The sequence below is a fragment of the Meleagris gallopavo genome, chromosome 4 (genome assembly GCF_000146605.3).
Source record: "Meleagris gallopavo isolate NT-WF06-2002-E0010 breed Aviagen turkey brand Nicholas breeding stock chromosome 4, Turkey_5.1, whole genome shotgun sequence".
Lineage (NCBI taxonomy): Eukaryota > Metazoa > Chordata > Aves > Galliformes > Phasianidae > Meleagris > Meleagris gallopavo.
The window spans coordinates 16,996,328-17,007,825 of NC_015014.2; the positions used below are offsets into that span (position 1 = coordinate 16,996,328).

At 39.9% G+C, this 11,498-nt stretch overlaps 1 protein-coding gene across 1 annotated transcript; it reads left to right on the top strand.

Annotated features, from left to right (window-relative positions):
- Positions 1-30: 30 nt before the first annotated feature.
- Positions 31-11,133, top strand: NUP54 (nucleoporin 54). The gene is made up of 12 exons (XM_010709664.3): positions 31-450; positions 2,689-2,772; positions 2,894-3,034; positions 3,705-3,934; positions 6,788-6,975; positions 7,551-7,747; positions 8,843-8,897; positions 9,111-9,204; positions 9,696-9,803; positions 10,145-10,264; positions 10,462-10,572; positions 10,898-11,133. The coding sequence occupies exons 1-12, from the start codon at positions 210-212 to the stop codon at positions 11,024-11,026; spliced, it is 1,698 nt and encodes a 565-aa protein (XP_010707966.1). The 5' UTR covers positions 31-209; the 3' UTR covers positions 11,027-11,133.
- The last annotated feature ends 365 nt before the right edge of the window (positions 11,134-11,498 follow it).

The following is an 11,498-nucleotide window of genomic DNA, read 5'->3' on the forward strand; positions in this document are numbered from 1 at the left end:
TGTGAGTGTGGCTGGAGCGAGCCCCGCCGGCGTGCTGCTGGGCGTCCCTGGGCTTCCTGTGCCCTGCGGCTCGGAACGCCATCCCGCTAGTAACGAGGGGAAAAGGGTTAAACCTTGCTTTTAGCTGCTCAGTAATTCGCGCTTGGTGCCACTTAATACCTTACTCTCGTTATTAACCGTGCCTGCCTCGTCTCTGGTGCCAAAACAGTATGTCAGCTGTTATTTCTGAACCTGCCTTTCTCCCAGAACTAACGCTGCCTTGCTCTCTTTCTGCTTCATGCTTGTCAGGATTTGGTGGGCTTGAAACCACAAACTCCACCGCCGGTGGGTTTAATTTTGGGGGTTTCGGATTAGCTGCTAATCCTGCAGTGAATTTTAATATTGGGAATTTCGGTGTTTCTACTACCTCAACTCCACCATTCAATTTTGGTAACAGTCTGGCAAGTGCAGGTAGATATTGCACAAATACTTGTTCTGTAATAAGTGTTAATAGCAGAGGTCCAAGAATTGTGTTTGTGACTCAGAATCTGTGCTGAACTTTCTTCATATCCAGTGAAGACTGGAGGTAAAAGCTCAGGAAGTGGAATGAGTTGTAGATCCATGCAATTGTAAGGGATTTTTTTTCCTACTAAATTCTCCAGAAATAACTGTTGAGAAAAAATGACCACATGTCTGATTAGACACTGAACTGGAGATGAATCGTGGTACCCTGCTAGTCTTACCCAGTCCAAAATTGAGTTTTGCTCATACAGCAGAACTGAAACATTGGTTCTGCCTTTAGGTCTGAGCCATCAGAACTATTGCAGGGCTGATCCCTAATGTTTCCTCACGTAAGATTCTTGGACTGCTGCAGTCATGGTTTTCATTCTCCCTGTGTCTCCTCATCGGCCTTCTGTTGGTTACCATGAATGTGCTGCACTTCAGTTGTTTCTGTGGAGAAACAAATTTTATACGATCAGCATAAAAATGAACAGCCCTCACTGTTACGTCCATTCCTAAAACTGTTCTGCCTCTTGACGTGGTGCAAAGTCCCTGCAAAGTGATTCTCTGGGAGGATTTTGTCCAGCATGGTGCGCGCTGACTGCTTGTTGAGAAAACCCTTTGTGGCCCATCTAGGCTTATCAATTCTGAGTGACCAGCTGATAAATTTCAAGTTATGTTTTTTCCATTCTGTAAAATAAATAAATAAATAAATCAACTGCATGGATTTTTCATGCTTTTTCCCATATAGAATTATCCCTTGGTTCTTGTTGCCGCTGCTCGTATAGGAGTTATATTCATTCCACAGCATCGTCACTTCCTGTGTTAGAATACTCCTACCTGTTCTGTGAGCTCAAGGGATCTGGTTTGGTTTTTAATTTGGTATGAGTGCTACTGGGCTATTTCTTGAGCCGAATTGAAACTAATCCAGGAGAATTTGGATACATTATTTTGTTTAGTAGTTTGCGCTTTTAGATCCTCATCTAAGAAAGGATGCTGAATTGCTGTGAATACGAATCTATCTAAAAATTGTGTCATCTGATGGTATTCCTGCTAGGGTTGTTCACTTGCTGATAGGACTGAAGCCTGAAAGTTTCAGGGAGCAGCTCTTATAATTAGTTGTGTTGTTTGCTAAAATAAAAGAAAATGTGGCTGCATGTCAGCATTGATTTGAGCTCTTTATTTTGTGTGTATATACAAGATGGTAAGTGCAGGAGGTCTAAACTGACATTTTTTTTATTTTTTTTTTTGCTATGGACATGTGAATAAACACTGGCAGCATTGCTTTGTTTTGATGCATTGTATGTACTGATTGATGTATGTACTGGACTGTCTACCTCCATTTGAACATATGTAAAATCTGTCAGAAACACAGAGGATTTGAAACATGAGGCTATTCAGATGTTCACATGCTGCACATTGGGTCAGATGGTGTCTTAGCATCACTGCAGCAAAGAGAGTGCAAAGAGATGGCGTGGTCAGAAGGACAAATGTAAAGATTTTGGGAGGCATGGTGGGGCTTGGGCCTGTGTTTGGGTTTCCTCCTGCTAGCCAGCAGCTGGTTTTCCTGAAAACCTGTAGAAAGCCAACAAGTTTAGTATGTACTTCTCTGGATAACAGTTGAACCTCAAAGTGAGGGTTGATGGGGAAGCTTTCGGATGATGGGAAAAGCAGCTTTGGGGAAAAAAGACATTTCATAATTTTACTTGTGTGAGAAAAAAACCATTGCTCTGACAGCATTTTTGTGTGGGCACAGTGATTGTGTGCACCCTGATCTCAGACTTAAGTTGTTTCTCTTTTTGCTCTTAGAATTTTATAAATGTCAAAAAAGCTCATGAAACATGATTGCTTATTAAATGCTTAGCAACAATATTAATTTTTTATGAATATTTCCAACCAATCTAAGAAAAACTATTGCAAGTTGTGTCTACCACAAGTAACAGGGCGTTAGTTACTGCTGCTTTTCTGTTTGCATTCTTGACATATTGTGGATGTATCGGCTTTCTGTTTGTGTTTTTTCCCATTCCCTTGGATAATAAACATGGTCCCCATGGTCAGTGTCCAAAAAACCACATGCTTGTAAAATAACACATAAAGCATCTGTCTGCATCTCATAACACCTATTGAAGTGTGCAGTTACCTGTCATCTTGTGCACAGCTGCCACTCACAGCACACAGCCTGGCTTACCTGCAAACTTTGTTCATTAGGTGCATTTGGAGGATTTGGGACAACCACTACCACTGCAGCACCAGCATTTAGTTTTTCTGCTCCCACCAATACAGGCACCAGCGGTAAGAGCACAAATCTGAAAGTATTCACTTTAGAATGAAGCGTAGCATTAGCCCTTCATAATAATTAATGTTTTGCAGCTCACATGGACTGTTCTCAATAATTCTTTGCTTGTTTTCCCAGGACTCTTTGGTGCTTCCCAGAACAAAGGCTTTGGATTTGGTACTAGTTTTGGGACAGGAACTGGTACTGGCTTGGGTACTGGGTTGGGAACTGGGTTAGGCTTTGGAGGCTTTGGTACCCAGCAGCAGCAGCAGCAGACCTGTAAGTACAGTCATTTATTCATTTATGCTTTGGTTGCCAAAGAAAGACTTAGAGGGCAACTGGAGCTTGAGTGGTAAGACTGAAGTGTACCATAAAAGGAGCCTGTTACACTTGAACATAGGCTGAATGGAGGCTTCTCAGAAATCTATCTTTTGAAATACTATGTTTGCAGCCCTTGCCCTTTTCTTAAATGAGCTTAGACAAGTTTCTGGTGACAGTATTTGCCATTTAGAGTTAGGGGTAGTAGAGAGTGGGTTCAGAAACGATGTCAGCAGTCATGGCCTTGTTAGAAGGAGGAGGGAAACTGTTCAATTTAAACAAATTTAAGTTGGATTATAAATGACTGCAAGCTCTGAGCCCACTGAATTTATAACAGCAAAGCTACCTTTTGCATTAAGATATTCAGGGTACCAGATCATGCCATGAGTGAATGTATTTGTCTTATTTAAATACGAAAGAGTAAGCCCACAGGAACTTCTTCTACTGACGAAGATTGGGTGTAAAAAGGCACTTGCATAAAGCACTGACACTGATTTACGTTTATTGTGTGTTTATTTTGATTCTGAAAATGTGAAAAGAAGTAGTGCCGATGTTCCACAGACAGCATGTATTAGCAAGCAAGTCCGTCTTTGTTGGTAAAGGAGTTCATTTGTTTCTCCGTCCAATGCAGCATTAGGAGGCGGTTTGTTCAGCCAGCCTGCTCAGACACCTGCCCAGTCAAACCAGCTCATCAATACTGCCAGTGCTCTCTCAGCTCCCACACTCTTGGGAGATGAGAGAGATGCCATCTTGGCAAAATGGAACCAGCTGCAGGCCTTCTGGGGAACGGGGAAGGGGTACTTCAGCAATAACATCGCTCCAGTGGAGTTCACACAGGAAAACCCGTTTTGCAGATTTAAGGTATGAATTTTTCACCTGCTCACAAGCAGTTCTGAAGTGGTTATTCTGCTTGCTGATTCCTTGTCTGAGTAGCTCACAAATACTAAATTTTATTTCTGCAAAGGGTAATATGAAAGAGCATTTTTCCAGATAATATTTGCACTTCTGATGCATGTTTTAATATAAAGAGGTCTGAAGGTGTGCAGATGCTAAAAGTCCAGATATTGCTGAGATTTTAGATAGGAAGTGCATATATGGCTCATGAAACATTCAGTGATTGTGAAACTTACCTCTTCTATGACAGCAATTAGATTAGTGCGTGTGGATCAGATCTCCAGAAATTAATTTTAACATGTATTTGTTTAGGTTACAGTATTACAGAAACTATTTAAAATAATCTTCACATCTTTCAGTATCTAGAATAGGAACCTCCAGGGTGTTTGAGGTTCTTTTGTCTCCTTTATTAAAACCAGCTAAGAGCCTGGTCAGTGCACACAGTCTTAAATGTATCAGCTTTTTGTATATCGGCCTTAAATATACTAGCCTGCATGTCTTGATCCTCCACAAATCTTGTGCCTGCTGACTTTCTTGGTAAGCTTTCTTGCTAAGCTTTGGACTTGTGGATTTGGGTCAGGCCAGGCATGGTGATACTCTCCTTTTTCAAGGCGATCCCTTGAAGGGCAAACTTTCTAACCTGAATGTAGGATAGTGCTCAGTTTTGGTATTCATATTGTGACATTTTAATAAAATCTTTGTGTCAACTCAGTGTATGTGTAACAACCATTTGGTTTCTCATGCATTACCTTTTTAGCTGTTATCTTGAGCATTTTGATGATGGTGCACATGAAAGCCTACTTTCTTGGAAGTTGTCACCTAAAGCAGCTTTAAAGCTTTACGAGTTTTCAAAGAACACAAAGTATAAATTATGTGTTACAAAACTGGTAATCTTGGAGTTCTGTTTTCTAAAATAAGTAAGTTCTCATTTCAGGTTAGACATGGAGTGCCGCATACTACATTTACCCTTGTGATGTGAGAATTGGCACTGCCATCGTGAGCTCCCTTGCCTTACGTGAAATGCTGAGAAATCAGTTGTCTGCTGGCCACAGCAGATGCCTACAAAAAAGTAGTTAAGTTGTTAGCATAGGTGTTGGAGCAAAGCTCCTTTGGCTTATCACCTCAGTAAGCACTGGGCATCTAACAGGAATGAAATGTTGCCAGAAGGGTTCCATGGGTGCTGAGGAGTTCATTTATGCACAATTCCTGTTTTAGAACAAATAAGAACAACTTCTAACCAAGGAAAGTATGCTTTTAAGATATGTTGTAAAGCTTATCATGTGAACAACCATGACAAAGAAAAATAAAGCAAAACAAAACAACTGTGCCAGCCTGAAAATATTTAATTTTGTAGAGAAATCCTGAAAAGGGATCTTTATTTTTTTTAAACAGACCTATTGGAGGAGTGGTCTTAGTACTTAGTACTAGTGGTCTTAGTACTAGTTTGCATAGTAAAACTTGGTACTACTTAGTACTTTATCTTGGTGTATAATGAGCTTTAGTCTTTCTTGTGTTGTTGAGTCTTTCCCCACAGAGTGTGGTTCGTTCAGAACTAAGGAAATGAAAGGGATGTGGTTTTGTTTTTTTTGTTGTTTTTTTTTTTTAAAGCAGGTGATAGTATGTTTTTCTTTTGAGGTAGCAGAAGGAATAGATGGCTTACGTCAGGGACAAATGTAATGTGGAGGTTCCTTCTTTAAAAACATGAGATTTTGTTCCTATTGTTCTGAATTGTTCCTTAGCTGTGGCTATTGTACTCCCTGACACGACAGCCCAGCCAAGTTCTGCAAGGCTCACCCTTGCGGGAAACAACCCTCTGCAAACAGAGACCAGGCTTTGGTACACATCCCCCACTTGTTTCTCTCTTCATCTGGACTTGCATGTGGACATTGCATCCATGTGCAATGATAAGGCCTTGGAAACCAGCCTTTGTCGCAACAAATGTCACTGACAGTAGGTTGGTGCAGTGATTCTGAGGCAAGATGAGATGAAACATGCCTATCCCTTTATAATGAGTTATCCTTTATAATGAGTTATCAGCTTAGGTCCTCCATACAAGTGATGAGGAGTTAAGTTTGGATACAACAGGGTTGTTTTCTTTTAATGAGGAGACTGCACCAATACTTAACACAGATAGCAGAAAGGATTCTTGTATTAGACTGTGATGTTGGATTAAAACATCTAACCTTACTACAGCTTTATCACAGGATAAAGATATTGTTAAATTTTACAAGCAAGTATGCAAACCCCTGACAATTAACAACGTAAGGAAAACTGGCTATACTGAATTCTTGCCCAATAACCTTACTTGGTGTGTGTAGTTAAAACAGAAAGATGAAATATTCCTATTGACTTATACTGCCAGGCAAACTGGGTCAACAGGATTAGAAATGTTAAGAAATCCATGAAGATTTGAGGATGGCTTATCTTTCAAGTAGGCTATGTCAGTAACTATTTTTTATTTAGATATCTGGAAATGTAGTATAAAGCTTTTTTAGAATTCTCTAGTGAATTTTCTTGAAGCTGCCATGTCCCATTCCATAGTTCTGGTTTACTGAAAAGGAGGAATGGATGCTTAGAAACCTTTATCTTGAAAATTCTGGTTTTTGTTTTTTCTTTTTTGAAAGATACTCTACCTGTGGCCTCGTGAGCGTACTTACGTAGGGAGACTGATATTATGCTTTTGCATCTCTAAATATGTTGTGACTTATATTTGGAACCAATTGAGGGGTTTATCTTGGTTTAGTCCCTCCCCTTCATGCCACATGACGTGTTTTGCTGAGTAATGTATCTCTGTTTTTTTATTTGTTTGTTCATTTGCAGGCTGTGGGTTACAGTTTAATGCCCAACAACAAAGATGAAGATGGCCTGGTGGTTTTGGTCTTCAACAGAAAAGAAGTAGATATTCGAAGCCAGCAGCAGCAGCTCGTAGAATCACTACACAAAATTCTGGGAGGAAACCAGACCCTTACTGTGAACGTGGAAGGTGTTAAAACGATGCCAGATGACCAGTATGTGAACTTGACACAGTTTGACTTTTTCTTCAGGGTTGCACGTTATAAAAAGGGGTGGCACCTAATCTGCGTACCATGTGGTAGTGGTTCTGTCTTCCACTCTTACTGATTTTTAGATCTCTTTAACTTTGTCTCATTTCATCTTGTTTCACTTAACGTGTTAAGACCATTTATCTTTCTTGTGTATGCTGCTTGTTTTTTCTGGAGTGCACAGCTGAGAACCCTCAGCTCAGTTCAGGAAATAAGCTTTTCAGATGGCGCTGATATTTCTGCTTGTTACTTTGCTACCATTTCATTATTATTGCATTATTCTTAATGCAGTACTAGTGTCACTGTGTAGTATGGCTGTTAAAACTGGGGGTACCTTATTTTGTAGACTATTTGCAGTGCTTGTAGGCTATTTTCTGCTGCACTGTGTTAAACCCTAGATTTATTTCTACTTGATATCTCAGTTAGCTAAAGGAAGTTAACTGTCAACTGGGAAAAGCAGACTTCAATTCAGGTTTGTTCTCCATTGAGTTAGCCTCTGTACGCTGTTTCTTTGTCTCACAGTACGTGTTTGTCTTGCTCAGGACAGAAGTGATCATTTATGTCGTGGAGCGTTCACCCAATGGCACTTCAAGGAGAGTTCCAGCAACCACCCTCTACGCCCACTTTGAACAAGCCAACATAAAATCATCCCTGCAGCAGCTGGGGGTCAGCTTCTCCATGGCCAGAACAGAGCTCTCCCCAGCCCAAGTCAAACAGCTCCTTCAAAACCCCCCTGCTGGTATGTGGTCTGGGGCTCCTCGGGCACGGTCAGGCCTCTGCCAGGTGCTTATTGGTTCTCTGGGAAAAATGTGGGTGTCAGCCCACTGGCAAACACTGTTTAAAGCTGCAGGTGTTTTGAAGGCATTCTGATGTGCTGACCTGTTCTAATTACAAGCTAGCTTAGCTGCTGAAGTGCAACCTAGTCTACTAAAAGAGTTGTGCAAAAACTTAATTTATCAGTGGTACGCCACACAGCCGCAGACTACATGTGATTTGGACGTTGTCAGTTACTTTGACTTGTCTGATGGAGGTTGTTTTGTGCTGTTGTTTGTTTTAAAAAGCTATATGTCAGAATAATCATGTCCTTTTTTTGCTTCCTCGGTTGTTGGCTTTTTGTTTTTTTTTGAGCGGTGAAGGTGGTGTCACTTAGCCCATATCTGTACATCACATGGCTAGAGATAGTGAGTATTTTAGCTTGCTGCTCAAGATAATCTTAGTATATGCTCCGTATCAATGAAATATTACGTGTGGCACTTGCAGTGAACTCCCTGCGGTGGGTAGGGAAAGCAGTGCATGGTGTGTGACAGGTACTGTGTAGCATGTTCGCTAGGACCAGTGTTGAAACACAGAAGTTGTTACACCTGGATTGCAAGTACTTGGGCAGAACAGCCAAGCTGCAGGTGGGGATGAGCAGCAGAGTTTCATTGCTGCAGCGCTAAGGAAGGGGGCACTGTGTTGCAAGATGGTCTTTACCATTGGAGGTGTGTCATAAGGACTGCGTGATGGTGGTTGGTGGTTTGTTAGTCTTTGTTTACAATATAATAAGGAATTTTTTCTTGTTTAAGCATGACTGTCTGTTTGGATCAATTGTTGATCGTTCCTTCCCTGCCCTTTAAGGCCAGGAGTGTGCCTTTTGGCACTCAGCCCAAGATCAAGATTTTAAGAGTTACCCTTGTTCGATTAACCTTAGTTTGTACAACTGTCATTAAGCATACTTCTTGGGGTTTGTGTATTTCCTAATATTTTACCTGTTTAACAGCTGTAAGATACATTATCTACATTATCGATTCAGTTCTGTCCCTAGTAAAAAAAAACAAACCTTTTTTTTTTTAAGGTGTTGATCCTATTATTTGGGAGCAAGCCAAAGTTGATAATCCTGATCCTGACAAGTAAGTCTGATAGTCTATCTGAGTATTATAAAAAGTACCTGGAAAGAGGGGAGAAAAGCAGAATATAGCACCATTTAGGTGCTTAAAGAGGAGTCAGGATGAAGAACTTTCTTCTTTTTTTTTTTTAATCTTAATTTATCAAAAGCCAAGTTCACTTGTAATCATTAATTATTTCTTACAGCACGTTTGTATTAAATACTTATTTACTTGTAGGCTTATTCCTGTGCCCATGGTGGGTTTCAAAGAACTGTTGAGAAGATTGAAGGTCCAAGATCAGATGACCAAACAGCATCAAACTCGCTTAGATGTAAGTTGTTTTAGTTTTATCATGATTACTTGCTACTGCTGAAGGATTTGTTATAAAATGAGCATTTCTCCTGTATGCTAAAAAAAACTGAAGGTGGAACCACATGCATTGGTTTGTGGTGACTTCTTTTTTTTCACCTCACTATTCCATAATATATTACTTAACTATATGCTTTGGCCAAAAGTATGTTTTGGGTTTTGGTTTTTCAGGCTCAAATTTACTGTGTTGTTATAGGGTAAATCAAGCTTGGATTTTTCAAAATGGCTGAATTAAGTTGCATTGACTCAGACTCTTAATTTGGATGGCCACATTTTTCATGCCTTCTGGAAATCCCACTTGCATATGAAAACAAACAGCAGCAGCCCTGCAAAAAACTTATTGAAAGCACCTTTTGCAAGGACCTTCAGGTGCTGAACTGAGTACTACAAATTAGGACTATACTCTGTTATCATAAACTTATACAACTTCAAACTAATTTATATCCTCTGCAGATAATATCAGAAGATATCAGTGAGTTGCAGAAAAACCAGACTACAACTATGGCAAAAATTGCACAGTACAAAAGGAAACTGATGGCTCTTTCTCACAGAACATTACAGGTAACACGGGCATTGTTAAATGACTCATTCTGACAACCAGTTAGGTGGCAGAAAGCAAACCAAGAGGGGATGGGATCCCAGATGACCTGTGCAGTCATGTGCACGGCCAATATTGAAACTGAAATTCTGACTTCCTGTAAATTGAATTAATGTGCAGAGCTGTCAGGGAAAACTTACTCAGAAGTTGTGGGACTACTGTGAAGTCTTAAAGCAGCAGAAGGAATGACAGAATAAATTTCACGAGCAAGTTACCGGAGGAAGAACAGAAAGAGAGGGGTGGGCTGGTAGGGAAAGAGATAAGCAAAGTATTCTCTAACAAACCTCAAAGGCTTCTTTTGCAGGTGTTAATAAAACAAGAGATCCAAAGGAAAAGTGGCTATGCCATTCAGGCAGACGAAGAACAGCTTCGTGTACAGTTAGATATAATTCAGTGTGAACTTAACGCGCCGACACAGTTCAGAGTGAGTAGTTGAAAGATTTTTGCCCAGAACTTGACTGATAACCCTGTTCTTTTCCTCTACATGTAAAGTTTTCCAAACCATGTATGTACTCTGACAGATGTAAGGGACCTTTAAAGATCCCTTCCAACTCTAAGGATTCTATGATTCTATATAAATAAGTAGTATTTAGTTTAAGTCTCTCTCTTCTCTTTTCATAGGGCAGACTGAATGAGCTTATGTCCCAAATCAGGATGCAAAACCACTTTGGAGCAGTGAGGGCTGAAGAGCGTTATTACATAGATTCAGATCTCTTAAGGGAAATAAAGCAAGTATGTATTACCTGGTTGACTGCTGAGATACTCTCCATTTCATAATTTATGCCAGCTGGGCAGTAATTTGGGAGATGTATTTAGAATGTTGTGGATTTTGTTTGATGATAAACTCCTTTTTACTGTTTTCAACTGCAATGCCTCAAGGTTGTATAAAGCTAGAATTAAGCTGTTAGTGCTGAAAGTGTTGTTTTTTCTTCTTTACAAAGTAATTATGCTGTGTTTTTCGATGTGCTAAGGCTTCTAGATGTGACTACTTTGAGAAATCTGACATAAAATCTGTGAAGTTAAACACCACTCACACTGGTTTTTAAATTACCTGCAGCATCTGAAGCAGCAGCAAGAAGGCCTGAGTCACCTAATTAGCATTATAAAAGATGACTTGGAGGACATCAAACTGATAGAGCATGAGTTGAATGAGAGCATTCCCATGAGAGGAGGTTTCTTCAGTTGATGAGCAGGATTCTGCTGGGCTCACATGGAATGTTATTCGAGTTTATCATTCACCTTCCAAGGCCAAAACTGGTGAGGTAAAATAAAATGTGCATCTTTCAGGAGCAATGGTGTATTGGCTGTTATTTTTTTTAGAATTTGCAAAGCCTCTTCTAAGCTTTTGAATTTGACCTTTGGAAGGTTTATATTTTGTAAAGCTGTATACGCTTTAAAAAAAAGAAAGAAAACTGAATCTGTTCAGATACTGTTTTACTATAAAAACAATATGTACTATTGTACATTTTTTTTTCTTTAATTACAGCGGAGTTGTCTTAGAACTGCAGTGCTGAGGGAATTGTTCCACTTGTGACTTGGTTTGTGGAAGCTTAGCTGCTTCCATGTTTTTGTCAAAACAGCTGAGTAATGTTATGTTAAGAGCTAATCTAAATCTTTACAGAAATGTCTGAACTATGTTGGTCTTTGTAATGCTGGTA

What these genes read in the sequence shown, in the direction of transcription:
- NUP54 (XM_010709664.3), top strand. Translation starts at nt 210, where the DNA reads ATGTCAGCTGTTATTTCTGAACCTGCCTTTCTCCCAGAACTAACGCTG. An exon ending in ACCCGTTTTGCAGATTTAAG is followed by an intron (nt 3,935 to 6,787) that starts GTATGAATTTTT and finishes GTTCATTTGCAG; the next exon opens with GCTGTGGGTTACAGTTTAAT. An exon ending in ACGCGCCGACACAGTTCAGA is followed by an intron (nt 10,265 to 10,461) that starts GTGAGTAGTTGA and finishes CTCTTTTCATAG; the next exon opens with GGCAGACTGAATGAGCTTAT.